The sequence below is a fragment of the Lepidochelys kempii genome, chromosome 2 (genome assembly GCF_965140265.1).
Source record: "Lepidochelys kempii isolate rLepKem1 chromosome 2, rLepKem1.hap2, whole genome shotgun sequence".
Taxonomy (NCBI): Eukaryota; Metazoa; Chordata; order Testudines; family Cheloniidae; genus Lepidochelys; species Lepidochelys kempii.
Window position 1 is genome coordinate 175,332,237 of NC_133257.1, and position 23,957 is coordinate 175,356,193.

General features: G+C 41.0%; 1 protein-coding gene across 13 annotated transcripts in view; it reads left to right on the forward strand.

Annotated features, from left to right (window-relative positions):
* TPK1 (thiamin pyrophosphokinase 1) overlaps positions 1–23,957 on the forward strand; it is a 480,985-nt gene that overhangs the window by 443,279 nt on the left and 13,749 nt on the right. For 6 of the 13 annotated variants that reach the window (XM_073332798.1, XM_073332795.1, XM_073332803.1 and 3 more), the window contains one exon: positions 17,335–17,703. The exons of the other annotated variants lie outside the window; for them this stretch is intronic. In XM_073332798.1, coding sequence (XP_073188899.1) covers positions 17,335–17,492 — 158 coding nt within the window. In that variant the 3' untranslated portion in view covers positions 17,493–17,703. Of the gene's footprint in view, positions 1–17,334; positions 17,704–23,957 lie in introns of those variants that run through there. 13 annotated transcript variants of the gene reach the window in all.

Consider the following 23,957-nt stretch of genomic DNA (forward strand, 5'->3'; position numbering starts at 1 on the left):
ATGGTAAATACCTTACAGGGTAATCAGATTCAAAACATAGAGAATCCCTCTAGGCAAAACCTTAAGTTACAAAAAGACACAAAAACAGGAATCTACATTCCACTCAGCACAGCTTATTTTATCAGCCATTTAAACAAATCAGAATCTAACACATATCTAGCTAGATTACTTACTAAGTTCTAAGACTCCATTCCTTCCTGTTTCCGGCAAAAGCATCACACAGACAGAGAGAGCCTTTGTTTCTCCCCTCCCCCCCCCCCTCCAGCTTTGAAAATATCTTGTCTCCTCATTGGTCTTTGTGTTCAGGTGCCAGCGAGGTTACCTTTAGCTTCTTAACCCTTTACAGGTGCAAGGGTTTTTCCTCTGGCCAGGAGGGATTTTAAAGTTGTTTACCCTTCCCTTTATATTTATGACAGAGGTGAATTAACTATGTGGGTGGAAGAGAGCTCTCCCATTGGGATAGAGCATCTACATTAAAGTACTACAGCCGTGCAGTACTATTGTGTATTTTAAGTGTAGAAGTGCCCCCAATTTGCAGCAAGAGGGGTTGCGAATCTGCCCTGCACTAGCCTGACGTGCATTAACTGTCTGTGTGGACCTGCTGATGTTAATGCACTTTGATCTAGTCCTCTTTGGGATGGGAGTAGATCAAAGTTCATTAATGGACTATTAAAGCACATCAGCAGGCTCCACACGGACAGCTAGTGCATGTCAGGCTAGTGTGGGGTAGATTCACACCCTAACTTGCCTAACTATTCATGTAAACAAGCCCTAAGGTCAGAGTCTGGACCAGATCCTGCTGTTAGTTGCACCAGTGTAAATTTTGAATAACCCCATTGAAATCAGTGTAGTTACTCTGGATTTACACTAGTGAAACTGTTATCAGAATTAATGATGTCCCTTTCAGTTAAGAGCTACTCATGTCCAAGTATCTGCAAAGTAGCAAATACTTTTCATTGGTAAAGCCAGTGGTGGATTAGCCACTGGGCCAACAGGGCCCATGCCTGGGGCCCTGGCCAATTGGGGGGCCCTGGAAAATGGGCACCCCCGCATCATGACCCGCTCTGCCTGCCCAGCACTCCAGCTGGGCAGTGGGGATGGGACGCGGGGGCTTGCCCCGCTCTGCCCACCCACCCCCCCAACCAGAGCGCCAGGTGGGTGGAGAAGGGAAAGCCCCCACACCCTGACTCCATTTCCCTGGCCGGAGTGCTGGGGAAGGTTGGGGACTGCAAGCGCAAGGCGTGGGGAGGGTCTCCCATTTGCTCCAGCCGAGGGGCCCCCCAAAACCCTAATCCATCCCTGTGTAAAGTAAACATTATCCATATTTCCTCCATTTCTCCCATGTGCATTTAAGTGTATTGGTTAATGTTTTGCTTCCATTCCACTGACATGGGAGCAAAAACTGAATTAGTTAACATAATAAGGTTCAGCGTTTGCAGTCTCAATGTGACATACAGCTATTCACCCTGTTATGAAGTGGCAGGGCCCAGCCATTATTGGCAGCCAACAGTTGGACCGAGCCAGCTCTTTTGTCCTTGGTTTAGTGCCCAGATGGAACCAACATGCGTATCCCCTGGACGCAATTTGTCCATGTGTTTTAGCATGCTACTTCCAGCCTGCCCTTTGTATTTCATTTAGTCAGTCTCCTGCCGAGTGGCAGAATAAATTTCCTTCCTCACCTCCACAGTGCAACCATGAATTGGCCCTGGGAGTTGAATGCTTGAAAAGCCAGGAGAATTCAGCAATATCAGCCTTAGCATCTGAAACATCAAGAACCAGCATACTCTGCAAGAAACCCTTCTAAAAATGGAGAGATCTTTCTCTAGTGCATGGATGTATCATTTCACATTACACTAAGATGTGATATAGCAGAAATAGTGTTAACATCTTAAGTTCCAAAGCCTTAAAAGTTCTCCTGTCTTGCTTGGGATTTCCTGTGCTGTAGGACAAATGTCATTAATATCAGTGAGCGTCTGTAATGAAGAGGATTCTTTTGTGCAGGACAAATGGCAGTTAGGGTTTGAAGGCTGCCTAGTAAATGATAAACCTTCAAGAGAACAATTAGCAAAACACCAGGGTTAATGCATGCAGCTACCTGATAATAGTACAATCTATTCCTCGGATTTCAATATCTTCCTTCTGTCTCAAAGCATTCCAGTCTGTGTTTGGCTGCCGCAATACCAAAAGACAGCAGCCACATAAGACTCCACCTGTTTGTGAACTTTTCTAACTGGCAATGAAGTTGTTTCAGATTTTGAACATACAAAACCAAAAGGTTATCATATTAATTGAAAATGGGGTGCTCGCTGACAACTTTTTATAGCCAGTAGTATAAAACAGCTTGAGGTGATACCTCTTAAAAATGATATATATAAAATAAAAATACAAACAGCCCTCAACTATTAGAGGTACACGCTGGAAAGTGTGTGCATATACTATATATAAGCAGGGCTGCTAAGACCGTGCTTTATATATGGGTCCTGTATAAATACATCCAAAGATCTCAGTTTTCAGGTACTCCTGAGCTGAAGTCACAACACCTGCGGGCTGGGGGAGCATCTTTCCACCCTCTTCTCCTATACTAATTCTGGGACCATCTGGGGGGCCAGTTTGGCCCCTGGCATAAATTAGAGCATCCTCGGTGCTGGTCTAACTTACAGCTATAGGCTCTATATGGGCTGTTCCATTGGTCTGAGATTCCCAGAATGCATCATGCACTCGCTGCACCCTGACATGCCATCAGAAGGGACTGGCAATAAAGAAAGTGGGGACACACTGTGGGTTCTAGAAAGCATGTTCTGAGGAGTCAAGCCGAACAACAAGCAGGAAGTCCGTAAAGAAGAGTGGACGCAATATGACAACTGAATTAGGGGTAGCTTTTTTTTCCCCTGGTCCTGATTCTCCTCTCGCTTGCGTCTGTTTTACACTGGTGTTGCTCCATTGACTTCAGTAAAGTCACTCCTGATTTACACTGATGTAAGCAGGGAATTAAGTGTCCTGAATACAAATTTGGGCATTTGCCCTGAAACTGAGTTGCTGGTGGACATGGTTTTCAAAAAGTATAACTGAGAAGAGGTGGCATAGAAGATCTATTAAACAACGCAGAACAAAGACCCATTAAGTATGTAGGATTATTCCTTGCAGTGTATTTTCAGGTGCGTTATCTAGTTTAGCTTTAAAAGTCTCAAGCAAAAGAGCATTAGAGTACAACAGACAAGCATCAGTATCAGCAATGAAAATTAAGGAGCAAACTAATATGATTCAAAAACATTGCACAATGAGGGAAGAGGGAACATCCACCAGTAGTGGTAACAAGTAGCCAAAGATGTAAAAGTTAGTGTCAAATCCTGCTCACATCACTCCTGTAAAATTCCTATAGACTTCAGTACCTGTTTTGTGTGAGTGAAGTTTGGGCCCCAGGAAGACAACTGAAAAAGAGATGGAGAAAATGTGAAGGAGGAGTGTGAGTGGCTTGGGTCAAACAGGAGACACAAGACTGTTTTTTAAAAAAAGAAAAACACCTCTAGAACTGCCAGGTAACTTGATCCCAATGAACTGAGATCAGAGAAAGCAAAATTCAGTGATGCAGTGTGTAAAATAGATGTATAAGGTGCCCGGATCTACAGTATATGGTGTTTTTGTTAGTAAAACTACAGTTATATTTATTAAAGCTACCGTAGCTCCTGATGTTTTCATGCCATTGTGTTCTTCAAAGTCTATCTGTGGATGTCAGTAGGGGTTTAACAGCAACTTTTGTCAGAAGGTTCTTTCTTTGATTAAAATTAAAGGGAGGCAGGCACGCTTGTTTACTGCTCAGCAGCACCCTGTCCCTCCCCCATTTTCTTCTCTAAAAGTAATCTGTTGCCACATCTAGGCAGAAAAATGGCCCTAATCTAAAGATTAATAGAGCAGTGTGTGAATGTGTCCAATGATGTACATGAGACTTGAATTTTTCTGTCTCTGTGTGCACTGAGGTGTCTCTTATCAGTGGATATCTAGATCTTAAAAACTAAGATTATTATTGAAGAGGGCAGTAGGCAATTTAGGAAGTGCACTGTCTTTGTATGACAGAAGCTTTGCAGCTAAGCACAGTAATTTATGTTGATAAATTGCAGCTGTCGGAATGTCTAGATCACTTCATGGAATGTATTTCCAAGTTCACATTTCTAGTTCATGTGTTAAAGGCTGGTGGGTTCGGGCTTTTTTCCCCCTCCTCCTCTCCTTAACTTCCTCAGAAAGTAATACCAGGCCTTCATAGTGTCCTTCAAATTGGCATAGCATAACTAGGGTCAAATTAACTCCATTTTATTTTATGTGTGAAAGAAAACAACTGCTGCCCTCTGGAACAAAGTTGTGCCAAAATGGGAGAGACAACTTGGTTTCCAGATTCACGGGTTTCTGAACCCCAATCCTTTCTTAGCAAGTGCCCTTCAGTTTCAGAGCCATGTGCTTCTTAACTGTGTGTGTCAAAATGTATAGCCTTTGGGCTCAAACAAGGCATATCTAAGTGAACTAAGTGTCCTTCATTTATTCAAGAGATGGGAGGCTGGGGGAATTACCATAATCACTGTAAGGAAAACAGGTGTTGGAGAAAAGAGACTAGTTTTCATACCCCACCATTATTGATTTGTTTCCTCATTATTTAGAGCATAAATAAAGAGCTTAAGTCAAAATAGGTTTTTAAATAATTAAGGATTAGCAGCACTGGTGGCTCCAGATATTCTGAAGTCCTATAGCTGTAAGGTTGTCTTCACTCCCCTGGCACCTTTCACTTAAATCGTCATAAGCGCCACATTTTTAACATTTTTAACTCAGTCTTTTTTCACTCCACCACAGAATCCCTTTTCAAATCCTGGATCTTATACTGGTTGGGGCCTCAATTCACCAAAACACTCGGGCATGTACTATCCTGGCAATGTTAACAGGATTTCTACGTGTACTTAGCTTTAAACACATACTTAAGTGCTTGGCGAAATCATGGGCTCAAGGAAAAAGCAGTTAGCTGACCCAACTAGGCTAGGTCCAAACTGAGTGTGAGTTGATCCTAAAGATATGCCCGTGCGCTTCAGAGTTGCAACTGAACTCCAAAGAGCTGTCTCGCTTCAGTGTTTTGCTACATCCCATTGCAGTGGTCACATTTTACCGGCTTTAAAGTTTTTATGGGTTGAAAGAGATTTCTCATACATATCATGGGGAATACTAATAGAAATGGCAGGAACTTTCAAACCTGTAGAAAGTTTTACCCTGATATTGAAATGGGGCCACTTGCAAAGTTTGCACCTGCATCCAAACTTTTATAAAGTTTTAGGGGCAGTTACATCCAGCATTTTGGTTTGGGAGCATCTCAAATTAATCTGTTAGTGGAGGAGATTTTATTTATAATAATAATAATAATACCTAGCTCTTATACAGTGCTTTTCTGCCATAGATCTCAAAGGTCTTTACCGAGGATGTCAGTATCATTATCCCCATTTTACAGATGGGGGAATTGATGCACAAAGATATGACCTAACTTGTCAAAGGTAACCCAGCAGGCCAGTAGCAGAGGTCAGAATAAAACCTAAATGTCCTGAGTCCTAGTTCAGTGCTCTGGCTACATTTCCTCATGATGACTCCGAGAGCACTCCTAACATAGAGTGTATTAATGTATCAAACAGTGTACTATAGCATATTGTCCAATGTTTTATTTATATGCACCTGGATACCTGAGTTGGTAGTGCATCAAAATTTTAATCTGAGGGTCCAGAATTCAATCCTTGTTTCTTGATCAAATGATTTCTGCACTGGCATTGAGACAGTTACCATAGAAGACCTTTTCTAAAGCTATATTTACACTACAGAGCCTATGCGTCAGTGTGCTGGCATAGGCCCTATTGTAGATGCAGCATATACGGACAGAAGGAGATTGCCTGCCTGTATAGCAGTGGTTCTCAAACTTTTGTACTGGTGACCCCTTTCACATAGCAAGCCTCTGAGTGCGACTCCCCCCCTTATACATTAAAATCACTTTTTTTATATATTTAACACCATTATAAATGCTGGAGGCAAAGTGGGGTTTGGGTTGGAGGCTGACAGCTCATGACCCCCATGTAATAACCTCATGACCCCGAGGGGTCCCAACGCCCAGTTTGAGAACCCCTGCTGTATAGAAACACCACCTCCCTGAATTACATTAGCTACATCAACAGAAGCCCTCTCCTGTTGGCATCGCGGCATCTACAGTGGGAGGTTTGTCAGCATAGCGGTCAGCTAGGCGGTGTGGTTTTTCCACACCTCTGACCGACATAACTATGACTGTATAAGTTTTAAGTGTAGACTGGGCCCAACACTAACTTGTGTGGTTGAAATAGACACAGATGTACATATACATACAATGGAAGGAAACATACAGTGCTATCACCTTAATAGCGAGGCAATTCCTCGAGGCTGACTGCAGGCTTGGCAGGTTCCGATGTAAAGCTTGTAGAACTCATGAGTCCAAATAGCAGCAGAGGTGGAGGTTTCAGATATGACTACTGCCACTTTAAAAGTTGGTGTTTTATGTAAAAAGAAATCCCTGAACATCAGATCCAGCTGTAGTAGACATTCAAATAAGCCCGTTTCCCATTAACATCTTTTTACTGTCTCTGGTCTTTTCATTAGCAATATTTTGTAATAGCATTCTTCTCTCCCACCCCACCCCCCTTTTTGAAAACAAATACTACAAGATGCTGCACTCTCGGTTCCGATTATTGCAATTTACTGAAGTTTTACTGTAATGTTTTCTGTTTTCATTCTCATTTTCCAACTCCCCAAGTTTTTTTCTAAAGGCAAAATAAAATCAACAACAAAAACCCAAAGCTTTGAATGCACCATATTTTACAGTAACAGATTTTGTACAAAGGGTGTATTTTTCATTATTGATACAAAAATGATTGGTGGAAGAAATTTCTGCTCTTGGACCTTAAAACCCATAACATGACTGCAAAAACACCAGTGCCATACAGTACACCTCAGTCTAGTGTATTTTATCAGCCTAATTGTTTTATGTAATAAAAAATCATAATTGGATTTCTGGTGTGAGAGGAGAGTCAGGGCCTGAGGTGTCTGGGAGTGTACCATACCAGTCTAAGTTAAGCTAGGATTAGGCACTGAGGTTTCTGTTCTCATTGCCCATTAATACTGAGGGGAGGGGAGCACACTGATAGATTCCTAAACTTATTAAAAATTTCCATTTGGGGAAAATCAGGTTTAAAAAAGCCCCACAGTATTCACCCGAAAACCATTTTTATCACACTTATGTCAGCTTAACTGATTTTAGTGTCTAGAATAAACAGCAACTCACTCTTATGTCTTCCAATGTACACATGCTGTTGTAATGAGGAATCTTTTCTTTTTCAGTTCTTCCCAGACCACCTCTTACTGTTTTAACTCATTCCCCCCACCCCTTTTGCTGTCAGTCACTGTCACATTACTTTGCACTGTGTGCATTAAGAAGAGCAGTTCCTTCCATCAAGTAAGACTGTTCTAAAGATGCCTCCCTGGAAGCTAGACAGATTGTGTGAGGCATTTGGGAAAGAGTAAGTTGGACAATAGCAGAGGTCCTTGATGCAGCTCTGAGCTGCCAGTCTGTCATGCATGTGCTCACACAGAGCAATATATAGGGCATGCCCCTAGGGCCAGAATCCTGTCTGTCAGCTCTGAGAGCAGGCCTCCTCTCCACACCATTAATCACAATGGGGAGAAGAGAAATGGCTCATTACACTATGTCAATGATATTGTCCATTCTCTGTACTACAAATTAAGCAGGTCATCTCCGTGTTGTGTTCAGCCTCTGCTGACTTGATATCTGGGATTCAGGAGAGGGAATGAAAATCCTGATGGGAGTTTACCTATGGTTATCTCAGGCAAAAGAGGTCAGCCAGTGAATTGCATCAAGTGAGCAGACTCCCCAAATGTTATTTTCCCCTCTGACTGTCAAATCTACAGCTGCCTTTTGCCTCCTTCCCCAAAATGGTGGGTTTTAACAATACTTTGCTAGCAGTCCAACTCCCTGTCTAAACAGGAGACTGTCCTCGTGTACAGCATTAGCATTAAGCTCCTAGGTCCATTTCCAACATTATGTACTTTGAATTTCTGTAAATCATTCTTTGAAGCTGATTGACTCTAGACTTGTTATCTGCGTAACAAATTTACGTAGAGTTCCCGCCTTCTTTAAAGGTTCTTGCCCTTTGCTCAAGAATCATCTGACTATTTATGGATACACATTTGAAGTAGCATGCAGAGTTTTATCCACCTGGCTGCCACTGACATTAAAACTGTCATGTTGCTACGTTTTTGCACATCCCTTTCAAATTTTACACTTTATTGCTCTCCTCTTACATGCCCTGAATGAACTCCTTAGAATAAAGCTTATGTATAACCTGATTTCATTCTTGCATATAAGGTCACATTCTCATGCAGTGTAGTGATATCACTAGCCACGCATGGGCTCACATCTCTCTCTCAGCTCAAAACAAATTTTTTTATTAGACTCTGTGATTCTTTCTAGAACCTCAAGACCTGCTGCATAACCTCTCCTAAAGCCTCTCACCTTTAAGGCTTTTATCATGCTCCCCACAAGTATGTCTACCACACCTTCCATGTGGCTGGTGTGGAGAGCCCCTGCCAAGTCCTTTCTTTGACCCTGTGTTTCCTTCTCTGACCATCTGTTGCGTGACCCTGGCTTTCAGCTGAGGCCTTGAAATAGTGCTCTGGGTCATACACATGTCTCAGGAGCAGTGCCCTGTTACAAGGGGATTTCCTCAGCTTACTTCATATCAAGGGAGCCCCAACTAGATAATTTTTTTAGAATTTCCCATTTAGGTCTAAAATGCCTGAAGCCACCTTCAGGGGAATGCCCCCAAATACTCTTCAAAGTTCCTCGGTACCTTGATGTGCTGAAGTGGCTGTTCCTCTCAATGAGTCTGAAATTCAAGATTATGCAGGATCATTCTTTCCCCTTAGAAGAGGAATCAGAATCTCTTGGTTAAGGCTCTCCCTTTTCTCGGAAACAAGGAAGGGAGCATCACACTGAATTCATGAGGACACAAAGGCAAGATTCAGCCGATAAATTAGACAAAACCTAAGCAAAAGTCCAAGCTCCTGAACATGTCAGTCAAAACTAAAGACTCCAACTTGTGGAAATAAGACACACCATCCAAAAGCCATAGTAACCATCAAGGAAATCAGACAAGGGATGCATTTAATCAAGGATTTCTAAATCACAATCTGAAATATCTCTGATCTTATACTTCCATCGGAACAAAGAGGACATGAAGGTGGGGCAGGATTTTGTACTGAAACCGAAAGAAAATACAGAACATCTCCCAACAATTCTAGCTCTTCCAAGAAATCTAGTGAAAATCATAGGCCCACAAAGGAAAAAAAAATCAGAAAACATAAAAGATATAGAAAGAGGAAATTTCTGAATTTGCACGGAATTCCACAAGATTTATGCAATCAACAGCATCAACAATTCCCAGGGAGACTCAGTTAAAGGATGAAGCACATTTACCATCACTTGGGGACAAGGGCTGTGAAGCGTCAACAAAAAAGAAGTTCTTTGGCAGGCACTTATTCTTCTTTATGGTCCCCAAAGGTTATAGAGGTACCTGAGCAGTGCTAGGCCTAAAACAACAAAAAATGTGTTTCTGGATGGAAACATTAGACGAGCTTAGTAGCTATTGCATCAGGAGAGTTCTGGATCTAAAGAAATCCTATCTTCATAAGCAAATAAGCTCCACCAATCACAGATATGAGCTTTGTTAGCAATAGAGATGATGGGGGAAAGATTACGAGTTTTTTTTCCCATGAAAAATGTCTACAGAAATGAAGACTTTCTCAAATTTTGTGGGGAGGTTCATCAAAAGATTTATTTATTTTTTTGAAAACTACAAAAACGTGTTTTGGAGTTTTTATCTTTCTGATGACCTCCAATCCCCCAAAACAAAACCAGATGTGTTTTATGGAAATTTCACTTTGGATTAAAAAGGTTTTCCAGAGAAAATTTTCAACTAGCTCTACTTATTAGTATAAATCTATTCCATCTGGCATAACAAGATCCCCAAGAAATTTATCAAGTGTGCAATCATCTCCATGTGAAAGACAAGAAAACATATATATATTTTTGTTGGATGATCCAGGCAAATTCAAAACAAAAGGCATGGGAAACACCAGAATCCAAATCCAGACTTAAAGAACAGATTCATAATAATCAGAAGAGCCCAGCACAGAAAGTCTAATCTTTGACGTGATGGATAAACAGAAGAAATAGCCTCAGGAAAGACAACAACAGATAGTTACAATGCACCATGACAAATGTCCTAGTCAACAACTACTCCAATCTATGACTTCTGCTGAGCTGCTTGAGATGGACATCTCTTGTATAGAAATCTTGCCCTTGGCAAGACTATATGAGAGTGCTACAAACTTATTGCTCAAGGACACCCTGCAAAAGATTAGAGAAAACAAAATAGGACCACAGGTAGTGAAGGGGACTACTAGGAGAAATAGGAAAGAATTTTCTATCAAGGGAGGAATCTGATGGAACAAGACAAGTGTGTGATCATCTGCAATACGAGGGAGCTTGTATTGCTTCCAGAATAACTCAGGCTCAGTGATGCTCAAATGAAAGTCGAAGACCACCTAAAGAAGAGGCACATCTTGCTCATGACTCACCACATTGTGGCAGTGTAATACGTAAATCAACAAGTGGGAACAATATGTTTAAGGAAGGCATCAGGGTTCAGAGTTGGATAGGAAGAAATCGTCAGTCAGCCATGCACATAAAGGGGGGGAGTGGGGGAGAGCTACCAAGCCAATTAGCTGAGAAGGTAGATCAAAGAGAATCAAGTCTTCATTCAGAAGTTTTCACACGTGTCTTTAGAATCCCAATAGCCAAAATATTTTCCTCAGTGCAGAACTTCAAAATATTCCATGCAAAGGGCCTCGAAGGCCAAATGCCCTGTCTCAGATGTATTGTATGATTTTTTCCAGCAGTTCTGTCAATCCAGGAGAGAATCAAGAAAATAAGATCAGATACCATAGTAATATTAATAGCCATGGACACCTGGAGTTTCAGGTCTTCTGTATCTGGCCATGATATAACCAATATAGCTAACCCCTGAGGAAATTCTCTTCAGACAGAGCCCAAGTCTGAATCTGGATCTGTGATATCTTTAACAATAATAACAAATAATAAATGCCTGCAAAGTGAGTATCAAGAACTCTGTTAAAAAGAATTTCTTATTGGGGTTATTTACTCCTGACTAGCTTCAAGAAATATCCATAAGCATGATCCAGTTAAAGACACAGAGAAAGATGGTTTGTTTGTGTAAGAAACGAGACCACTGAGTCTAGAATGATGGGGGAGTTTTCTAGAGGTATCATGAAAATTGTCTCTGATTCGCTGAAACTACACTTGACAACAAAAGCCAAACTTTATGCTAGCATTGGGGAAACACCAAAGGCACCAGGAAAATCTTAATCCCACTGGGATTTTGTCTTTCGTGGGACCAAAATATGGTGATACAAGCATGGGGAAAAGAACTGCTACTTGACTGCCCATGTAGTCTGCACTATTATTGTATATACTTATACATGTGCATGTATACACACACACACACACACACACACAGATATATAAAAATGTAAAAACTTCTTTGATCACTGACATTGTGGGATCTGGAAGCTAGGCTTACTATCAGTGGAGGAGCAGTGCTGCATATTTAATAACAATGTGATGTTGAGAACAAACCCTGCCTTTAATCCAAAAGCAGATTCTATTTTTCAGTAGACACAGAATATTGTACATATATCATTCTGTCCCAGGTTTGAGCATGAGAAATCTCTAGGATATGACAGGTGACCCATAAAATGCTGGCATTTTCCAAACCACTAGCCAAGTAAATGCTTCGGAAGAATGTATGCATATTTCTACAGCATCCAAAAAAGTCGAATCTCTATTGTGAATACATGTTCAGGTCTGGCTCAGTTTAAAACAGCTGGGTTTGACTTGTCATGAAAATGCCCAACAATCACTGTACATTGTGCCAGGTTCAGTCTTTAGATATGTACGTCACTACATGCCTTGTAAAACACTTCTGCTTGTGCAATAACTAATTTTACTCAAATTGTGGTGATGGGGATATTGGAGAGTAAGATTACACCCCTATGCTATTTTCCAGATTACTCTGTTAGGATGGCTCTGAATTCTTGCAGTGTTCTCATTGAATGTTCCCGTTGTAGATTAGAACATAGGGGGGAAATGTGGGTGACATTATATCTATAAAACCATTGCTAAACACAGCAGGTGAGGTGTAGGAAGTACATTAAAACTACTCTTATGAAACCATGTAGTACCAGTCTAGTGCTGAGTGTTTTTTAAACCTCAAGATACAATAGGTTGGAATGTTCTTATCATTAGTTTAACTTGACAGAAAATACACAATTGTGCCTTGGGGACAGGTTTAATTTTAAGCAAAAGGGTACACTTAAAAGATGTGTGGAAACAAACAAACAAAAATAAAGTTAGAACTAATCACCTACACTAGCTATCTTCCCCATCACCTGGAAATTTCAGTGGCAGATGGTATTAATACTTGCCCAACTTTGCATCAACATCATCTCTTTTGTCTGTGGTTTGTTTCCTTCTCTTATATTCCTGCCATATCTTTGGGAACTGCCTTTGTCTGCTGTCCATGATGGCATCTTTGATTTAGAAGCTTTTTTACAGTGTAATATTTTCATCCCTCTGATGCTTTGAGGAAGGCATGACCTGAGTGCAGAATGAGTGCAGGAGTCTCCATTGTTATTTGTCAATAGAACTGATTGAAATTTGTTATTGAAAAGTAGTTTTGACAAAAAATGGCTTTACATCTGAGAGAAATGTTCACAGAAATGTATTTTCAACAATATGTTTTTGAGATTTTTAATGAAAAACTGGAAATTGAAAACTGATGAAATCTTAAGAAGTTTTACCAAAAACTGTTTAAAAAACTGAAAATGTTCAGGTTTTGTTTTTTCATTGAAAAAACAAACAAAATATTTTCATGGGAAACTTTGCTGAAAACAAAAAAAATTGAAATTTCTCACAGAAAATAGCTATTTTTCCATCAGCTCTAGTTGTTTATATTATGAGAGTTCCTAGCAGCCTCCACTGGGTTTGAGGGCCCATTGTGCTAGGGCAGGGGTTCTCAAACTTCATTGCACCGTGACCCCCTTCTGACAACACGAATTACTACACGATCACAGGAAGGGGGACAGAAGCATGAGTCCGCCTGAGCCCCGCTGCCCCGGGCAAGGGGGCCAAAGCCCAAGGCTTCAGCCCCAGGCTTGGGGCCTGTAACCTGAGCCCTGTCATCCAGGGCTGAAGGCTTTGGCTTCGGCTTCAGCCCCAGGCCCCAGCATGTTTAAGCCAGCCATGATGACCTCATTAAAATGGGGTCCCGACCTACTTTGCGGGTCCCAATCCAAAGTTTGAGAACCGCTGTGCTAGGCAATGTACAAACATATAGGAGACAGTCCCTGCCCCATGAGGATTTATAATCCCAGCTATGACACCATTTCTATGTAGATTTAGGTATATTCTTAACCTCTCTGAGGCTCCATTTTCCTATTTGTAAAATGGATTAATAATTACTACTTGGTGGTTTTGTCAGGTTTTCTGTAAAGGAACAGGGAGTGCTATCTAAATATCAAATATTTTATTAAATGATACTGAAATCAGGGAGTGTTTATACTCAGTGGCCAAAATAGGAGACACCATGTCCAATGAGTGGAAATGAAATACCAAACACCTATAAATGTTTTTTAAATTTAAAATAAAACATTGAAAGGTGATTTCTGTAATTACAAATATGTGTCTTTCTATCTGCTTCTCAAATGTTAGTGTTTGGTGTTGTGTAATATCTGCCTGAAAAAGGAAAGAGATTTCAGGCAAGATGAGGAACGTCCCAGGCTATAAATCAGATTCACTTGACAAGAATTCAGAACAGTCCTGAAAAAATACGCTTTGAGAGTGTATTTCCTTACTCTTCAATTGCAATTGTCATCGTCTTTTAACCCCAAGTGCTGGAAATTAGTTGGTGTTGAGGGGAATCCAGACAAGCTATAATGTAGTTGATTTAGTCTCTTATTTTAACACTTTATTCCAATTGGTGGCATTGCCCTTGTAATTTTTATGCCTTCTGGTTTCTTCCAGAGTTCTTAAGGTGGAGAGTGAAGTTTCTTTTTTACTTCAGGTTTATGGTTAAGTTGAAAGCCAACACCAGGTCCTCCATATCCTAAAATTGTGGAGACCACTGACATACATCATCGTACTGCAGTGTGACAGTTGTAATTCATCTTGAACAACATATTTGAAGGCTGGACTACATGTAATCAGTTGCACTATTAAAACGTTAATGTCTTTGCAGAATATACCGGTACATTAATTTAGTGGTGCATTAAGTCTCTGCTTTTAAGGGTCAAGAGATTACATCACATGGCTAGGTCGGTATCTAATACAAAACTGCATGATTAATGCCGAGGCTTTTAATTTCACTCAGCCTAGGCAGAAATCTTATTCTATCTCTGGTAAGGTAGTAGTCTCTGGAGGAAAATATATCCAGAACCACTGAATCCTTAACGATAACAGGCCCATGAGTATGTGACACATTTCTGAATTCAGAGATATTACTAGGCCAATTTGTAAAAGGGAATCCCTCTCCCCCCCAAAAAAAAAAAAGGGTGCGATGGGGGGAACTTCAAAGAACATTACAGAGAATGAGAACTGTTTTTTAACTGAAAATTGCATTCACTGTGGGCTCTACTCACTATTGAAATCAACGCAAATTCGCCAGAGTACAAAACTGAGTTAAAGACCTCAACATTGAGCTCAGTGCTAGAATAAAGAACTTTGCATTGAGCTCAGTGTAAGAGTAAGATCCTTGGGACTTGGTTCTGTCTTAAAGCTGATAAATCCCCTATCTTATTTACATCAAATAGAAACCCTTGGTATGTTGATAAAATAAGCCAAAGAATGAACACAAACAAGACTAAGAAAAATCTCCCAATATATCTGAGCCATTAGCAATCTGAAGTACAAATTCATTACCAATACAATTCATTTATGTCCTTTCTAGAATTTGTAAGGCAGTCAGCTGCTACAGTAATGGGTCACGCAGAAGATACCTAGAGCTCACTAGCTAACTTATGCTGTTTTATTATTAATATTTTTATAGAAAATAATGTCAGAAGTTCTGACTATAGGTTTAAAATAGAGAGAGAACAGAAAGAAAATGGTGGGTTGCATAATTTCAGTAAAGTCATAATGATAATAATACCCTTTATTTTTAAAACCAATAAAACCAATTCAGTAATACTTAACTAATAGTTTAGTTCATTAAATTCCTTTGTCCTGGTAACTGCCGATTCATCTGTACAATAGCAAGTGTTGCTAGCTCTTGTGATTTTAAAGGCAAGTTTTGGGTTATTTATGTTTTTCTTAAATGCCCAGCTGCTGAAATCAGGAGATTCTCAGCTGATTCATGAAAAAAATTGTACGTTTCTAGTTCTCACGATGGTTGACATGAAAATCTTGAACGCTGAAGTGAGTGTAACCTAAAAGCTTAGAAACCAAAAGGCAAAGAAAAAGAACCCAATATTTTAAAAAAAAAAACAAAACATGATTTTTAAGCCACTCTTATAGTTTTGGGGACCTGACTTCTGATTCTTGAGATTGGCATTCTACTATAATAATGGCCTTCTCCTCCTCCAGAATCAGTGACAATAAAAATGAACCATGAATCTCATGACTGTGTGAAAAACCACCAGCCCAATTTATGGGAATTTCTGCTTTCTTAGTATCCCTTGCTGCCCAGGTTCTTACATGGCAGCTCTCAGTATTCTCAGTGGAACTGGTTCAACTGTTTACTGCCACATCCAAATGCAAACATTCCCAAACTATCAAAAGCCATGCACATTTTGCTGGGGGGCGGGGGAGAAGGGAATCCATTAGCCTGGTATGAGCCTTGGAAATAGCTATTGTACAGTTAGATAAATAAAAATTGGAATCCACAGACTTTAGAAAGAGAGAAGAAAGAGTCTATCCCAGGATACAGGATTGATACAGGATTTGATACAGGATTGTTCCTTGTGGAATCTTTTCTAGAGTTTTATCAAGGGTGATATGGAATCCAAGGGACCGTCCATTGCTGAGTAGACCTCTAAAATGCTGTCTTCATTGACACACAGGACAGCTTATGCACACACTGAAAAAAATGTATATGAGACAACTGCAGAGATAAGAACAAAAGAACGTTACTAGGTCAGACCAATGGTCTATATAGCCCAGTATCCTGTCTCCGGCAATAGGCAGTACCAGAGCTTCAGAGGGAATGTACAGAACAGGACAATTTTGGAGAGATCCACCCTGGGCTTTCCCTCCTGGCGTCTGGCTGTCAGAGACTTGTGGTGATCATGAGCATACGTTTTCATCCCTGACCATCTTGACTAAAAGCCATTGGTGGACCTATCCTCCATGAAGTTATCTAGTTCTATTTTGAACCAGTTATACTTTTGGCCTTCACAACATCCCAGGGCAATGAATTCCACAGGTTAATTATACATTGTGTGGAAAAAGTACTTCCTCTTGTTTGTCTTAAACCTTTTGCCCATTCATTTCTTTGGGTGACCCCTGGTTTTTATATTGTGGGGAAAGGTAAATAAGACATTTCTGGTGACTTTTTCCACTATTCATGATTGTATAGACTTCTATCACAGTGGCTCTCAACCTTTCCAGACTACTGTACACCCTTCAGGAATCTGATTTGTCTTGTGTACCCCCAAGTTTCACCTCACTTAAAAACTACTTGCTTACAACATCAGACATAAAAATACAAGTGTCACACACACTATTACTGAAAAATTGCATATTTTCTCATTTTTACTATATAATTATAAAATAAATCCATTGGAATATAAATATTGTACTTACATTTCAAAGTATAGTAAAGTATATAGAGTAGCATAAACAAGTCATTGTATGAAATTTTAGTTTGTACTGACTTTGCTAATGCTTTTTATGTCGGCTGTTCTAAAACTAGGCAAATATCTGAGTTGATGTACCCCCTGGAAGATCTCTGCATATCCCCAGGGGTATGCATACCCCTGGTTGAGAACAAGTGCTCTATCAAATCCCCCCTTAGTCATCTTTTCTAAGATGATCAGCCCTAATCTTTTTAGTCTTTCCTCATATGGAAGTTATTCCATACTCTTGATCATTTTTGTTGCACTTATCTAAACCTTTTCCAGTTCCACTATCTCTTTTTTTAGATGAGATGACCAGAACAAGGCAGTATTCAAGTTGTGGATACACCATGGATTTATATAGATTCAACTCCCTGTATACATGCTGGCTTGATTTTTCATTAGGACACACCTCTTCCCCAGCTGAGTCCAATTTCTGCTTTGAGGCCCTGACCTGCAATTGAGCACCCACCATCTCCACTGAAGTTAACGCATTGGAGGAGACACTCAGCACCTTGCAAAAGGGGGCCCTTGAAACCATACCTACTTTGCATTGTAAAAAATAAAAATGTAAGAAGCAAGATGAATTCCATTTTATTTTAAAACAAAGTTTAATGGTGTTTTGTGTAACCATATGCAAGGTGGATGGCAACATCACAATATGGTCACATATGTTCTGTCACAATGTTGCCACATATGATATTACAGGATGACTTAATGCTGGAACCATTACCAGCCATCTCTGTTTAATGCTGAAAACAATTGGTAACTTTGGACATTGGAAGCCCTAACTTTGCAAAGCAGATCTTAAAGATATCAAGTTGGCTGTATCAAAATGAAAACAGAGCGGAACATACAATTCTGTGACTCTTGTAAAAGCCTCACATTCCTTCCCTGCTTCCCAATGAATAATCTTTTACCGAGAAAAAAGTTGTACATTACAGTGAGGCGCATCCTGAGAGGTGATAGCTGCTTATCACTTCCATTCAAGTTAATGGGCGTTACTGGTGCTCAGCACCACTCAGGATTTAGGCAAATATATTTAGCTAAAACTTATTGATATCCAGCCCTGCAACCCTTACTCACACCAGTAATTGCCCAGTCCTGTAACATTTACTTATACAAATATTTCTATTGACTTCAGTGGGAATAACCAGTTAATTGCAGGATCATGGGCTTGGGATTTTTTTTTTAATCTTTGGGGTCTTGTAAAATTCCTTGCTGTATTTTCTGGATGCCCCTAGACACTTTGCTGATTTTCTACAGAACAAGTTGGCAGTGGCTGCTACTCTATGAATGCCAACAATTTGTGCATGTTCACCATATTTTGCATCTGCAAGTTTTTCGAAAAACAGAAAAACCGCCTTAAAAAAAAGAAAAAACCAACCAAAGAGCTTCAGTAATGACTTTATAAATGAAATAGTGTAGATGTTAGGTGTACACAGTGTGTTGCTAGTAGAAGGAATTTGTTTAATGTAAAGACCAACTGATTAAAATTAAAAATAAAAAAACCTTGAAAGTTCACATGCAAATCTAAGGGGATATTTTGTAACAGAAATAATTTACTTGGCCTCATCCTTGGGGTGATATTATCTGTGTCTAATTGTTTTTAAGAAGAAAGTGCAGCAATCTAAACTTCTAAGTAATAACGTAGTGGTTTTAGGAGTAAAAATAATTACAGATTGGAAGCTTAAATGCAATATCATATTTCCATAAACACTATAAAATTCTTGTAGGAAATGGCAGTTTGCTATTAAAACCTGCACCGTAGAGTTGTTTATTGTAAGGTTTAGTTTGATCAAAGGCTGCTATGTATAATTGGAGCACTAATAGCCAAATTGTGGCTGCTCTGGAATTTAACACGTAGGGAGTCTTTTATCACCCCCTCCTCCAGCCCACTAACCATAATGTAATGGGCTACAGTCCTTGAGTGCAATGACTAGCACTGCCAGCAGCATTGCAAACCCCAACAGGGGCATGTCTGGCTGGGTTGGAAATGTGGCTGGTGTTCATTTCCTTTGCACCTTGGCTAGTGCTGGGAAGGCCAGTGCTTGAAGAAGGGCGGTGCACTCTAACGCTTGGAACAACAGCTGCCACTTCTGACTACACTCTTCCTAGTGCCAAGGGCAGCATTAAGAACATAGGAATTGCCATCTTGCGTCAGATCAATGGTCTATCTAGTCCAGCATCCTTTTCTCCACAGTGGCCAGTATCAGATGTTTGAAGAAGAATCAGTAGACAATTATGGGATAACCTGCTCCCAGGGATAGCTTCTTTCTAAGCCACCTTAGTTGGTGATCCGCAGTTTAAGTACAGGGTTTTGTTTGCATTACTCCTTACAATTGTAATGCTAGATATTCCATGTAGCCACCTCTTGCTTTACCCACGATTAATGGCTCCAGTCACTGCCACTGGGTGCTGTGCTCCTGTCTCACCAAAACATCACAGGCTCGGAAACATAACTGAGCCTTTTCAATGCACACATTAATCATATTTGCACACTATCCCCAAACTAAATCATCCCAGCCAGAGTTTTGTCAAGCCTAACCTTAAAAACTTCTAAGGAAGGAGATTCCACCACCTCCCTAGGTAACGCATTCCAGTGTTTCACCACCCTCTTAGTGAAAAAGTTTTTCCTAATATCCAACCTAAATCTCCCCCACTGCAACTTGAGACCATTACTCCTCGTTCTGTCATCTGCTACCACTGAGAACAGTCTAGTAATAATATGGAAGGTCCTCATATGGATTGGTAACTGGTTAAAAGATATGAAACAAAGGGTAGGAATAAATGGTCAGTTTTCAGAATCTGGAGAGAGGTAAATAGTGGTGTCCCCCAGGGGTCTGTACTGGGTCCCGTCTTATTCAACATATTCATAAATGACCTGGAAAAAGGGGTAAATAGTGAGGTGGCAAAATTTAAAGAAGATAGATAGTTAAGTCCCAGGCAGACTGCAAAGAGCTACAAAAGGATCTCTCAAAACTGGGTGACTGGGCAACAAAGTGGCAGATGAAATTCAATGATGATAAATGCAAAGTAATCCACAGTGGAAAACATAATCCCAACTATACATATAAAATGATGGTGTCTAAATTAGCTGTTACCACTCAAGAAAGAGATCTTGGAGTCATAGGCACCGACTTCCCCTCTTTCCCGTGGGTGCTTGACCCCCGTCCACCAGCCCCAGCCCCAGCCCCACTCCACCCCTTCCATGAGGCCCTGCCCCCCTCTTCCAACCCCTTCCCCAAAGTCCCAGCCCCCTCCCTGGTAATATGCCAATTCCTTCCCCAAATCCCCACCTTGGCCCCGCCTCCTCCCCTGAGTGCACCACATTCCCGCTCCCTACCCCCACCCCACCCCCGGAGCGTGCTAATACTGCCAAACAGCTGTTTGGCAGCAGCTGGGCGGGAAGTGCTTGGAAGTAGGTGGAGGAGCGGGGACGCGGCACGCTCAGAGGAGGAGGAGGTGGGGCAGAGGGTGAGGGGACCTTGGCTGCCAGGGGGTGCAGAACACCCACTAATTTTACCCTGTGGGTGCTCCAGCCTATGCTTGGAGTCATTGTAGCTAGTTCTCTGAAAACATCCAGTCAATGTGCAGCAGCAATCAAAAAAGCTAACATAATGTTGGGAATCATTAAGAAAGAGATAGATAATAAGACAGAAAATATCATATTGCCTCTATACAAATACATGATATGCCCACATCTTGAATACTGCTTGCAGATGTGGTCGCTCCATCTCAGAAAAGACATATTGGAATTGGAAAAGGTTCAGAAAAGGGCAACAAAAATTATTAGGGGTATAGAATGGCTGCCAAATAAGGAGAGATTAATAAGACTGGGACTTTTCAGTGTGGAAAAGAGATGACTAATGTGGGATATGATAGAGGTTTATAAAATCATAACTGGTGTGGAGAAAGTAAATAAGGAAGTGTTATTTACTCCTTCCCATAACACAAGGACTAGGGGTTACCAAATACAATTAATAGGCAGCATGTTTAAAACAAACAAAAGGAAGTATTTTTTCACACAACACACAGACAACCTAGGGAACTCTTTGCCAGAGGATGTTGTGAAGGCCAAGACTATAACAGCATTCAAGAAAGAACTAGGTAAATTCATGGAGAATAGGTCCATCAATGGCTATTAGCCGGGATAGACAGGGATGGTGTCCCTAACCTCTGTTTGCCAGAAGCTGGGAATGGAAAAGCATGGGGAAAAATTGGTGGGTGCTCTGCACCCACCGGCACCCAAGCTCCCTGCCTCGCCCCAGCTCACCTCACCTCCACCTCCTCCCCTGAGCGTCCCCGCTTCTCCTCCCAGTCCTTGCACCGCGAAACAGCTGTTTTGCAGCGTAACAAGTTCTGGGAGGGAGGGGGGAGGAGCAGGAACGCATCACACTCAGGGGAGGAGGCGGGGAAAAGGCAGGGCCAGGGCAGGGATTTGGGGAAGGGGTTGGAATAGGGGCAGGGAGGGGGCGGAGTTGGGGCGGGTACTTTGGGGAAGGGGTTGGAATGGGGGTGGGACAGGGGCAGGAGGGGGCAGGACAGGGGCAGGGCTGGGGACAGTCAAGCACCCACCAGCACCAGCAGAAGTCGGCACCTATGGCTAGATGGACCTTTGGTCTGACCCAGTATGGCCGTTCTTATGTTCTTAATATGTAAGGCTTTGGGGGGTTTTAACCAATTTTTACCAAAAAATTCTCAGGTTTACAAAAGCTCTTGTTCCTTTTTTTCACACACATTTTGGACCACTCAAGTACATGAAAATAGCAATAAAGTTAAGAAAATCCAAAACACTATATTAGGTAGATGTTTATATTAATAATAAATTAGGTGACGTATAAATGCAAGACTGTCTGTTAAAGTAAGGCGATCTATTGGAAAATACACACATGAACATGCGTTTATGTATATCAGTGCTCAAGTCCTAAATAAAGAAGTGCTGAAACTCCCTGGACCTGGCTACCTGCTCTGGAAGGATAGATGGTCAATTGGTAACCTAGTCAGACCTGGGGGACCCCCCAGACCTCACTCCCTGCTCTGGAAAACTGTGAAATTAACTTTTTGCACGGATTTTCACCCTTTTTTAATTTTTGTAATAAACATCGATAATTTCCTGGGAAATTTTAAACAAAATAAAAACCAAAAACGAAGGCCTTGTTAATATGGCATGAATCGGTGTGTAACATAAATTATCAGGAACCCAGAGAACGTAGTGTAGAGAGGAGGACAGAAATAATTAATCATGTCCTGTTTCAGAGTAGCAGCAGAGTAGTATCCGCAAAAAGAAAAGGAGTGCTTGTGGCACCTTAGAGACTAAAATTGTTAGTCTCTAAGATGCCACAAGTACTCCTAATCATGTCCCAATATTCAGATAGAAAACCGTGCTTATAAATGTCTGGGGTTCAAGCCAGAGAAACCAATGAAATGAAGAGTTAAAGCTGCCACTTTGGGTTTGATTCACCTCTGGGTGATGAAGGCTGCAGGCATAGGACCCCTGTGGTGGAAAATCCACTTGGAAGAGGGAGTTGTGGCAATGTAGCACCCCATGCATACACCTCTACCCCACTCCACAGATTGAAGACTGGGTAGTGTTTACTGGAGGATGTAGTAATTCAGTGCAGCCCTTGGGCAGACTCGAAACAGCAGGTGTTCCCCGAGAAACTAAAGCTGCTTCACCCCCACTGGAACTGCGCAACAGGGGAGCATGGTGACAGAAATACCACCTGCTGTCTAAAGGTGAATCACTAATGAAGGGAGACGCACTTGACACCTTTTAACTTGAATTTTCCCCTTTAGTTCATCCTAATAATAAAAAAACACAACTGTGTATGTCGGTGACAGAGATTAAAGTATCACCAACACAGTGAGATTGGGAGGGCATGGCGGGATGAGGGGAGTCAAGAGCCTGGAAGCCCCAGCTGTGCCAGGAGTCTCAGAGCTTGGGAACTGGTGCTTACTGGCTTCCTGTCAGCCTGCCTGATGGAATTTCATTTTGAAATGATTGAAATGAACCATTTTGATGAACATTTTTTAAATTCTAGTTTGCAGAGAATTTCAGAATGCGTGGTACTCATTCCAAACAGGAATAAAACAATATTCTGAAATTCTCCACGAAACAGTTGCTATTCTCCATACAGCTCTGTAGAAAATCACAGTTCATGGTTTATTTTATTTAGGACTTGCAGTTTTCAGCACATCGAGACTAAGAGCCTGATATTTCCTTTCATTTACACCAGTATAAATCGAAGTTAGTCAAGTTACACAAGAGTAAAAACATTGGAGGTGAGAGAAGAATCAGGCTGGGACCTTATAATTTTTAAAAAATAAATAGTAAAGTGAATCCTTGCTCTTCTGCAGGCACACACTGACCTGCAAAGCACAAGCTCATGCATTACTAACATATCCCCATTTAAATGCAGATTTTTTGCTCTTTACACAGGACTTCAGGGAAATCCTCTCCAGATAAATTGTAATAGGATAGCAAATTTGTAATTCAATATTTCACTTTAACGTATGTTTCAGCTTATTGATCTTAATTTTTCTATCACTTTTAATGCAACATTTGCCTGGGGGGAAAGAGAGAGGATTGCATGCATTTTAATAAGGCTTGTAATTAATTATTAGTTATTTCTGATATTCCACATATCTGTGCCACCAGAGACATTGTGCTTATACCCTGGTGCCTATTTTCAATAATGGAAACTGGCAAGGTGTGACCTTACATATTGCTGGAAGTAACTGAGACAGAGAACTGGAAAGTGGAGGAAGGAAAAAGGGAGGCAGACACTTCACCATAAAACCTTTCTGTAACCTGCAAAGAGTAGATGAGCAATTGCTTGTGAGTTCTCAAGCTAGATTGGCTACAACATAACAATATGTACTATGGTGAATAATCTTGCATTGGCCAGGGAATGAAGGGATCAGAT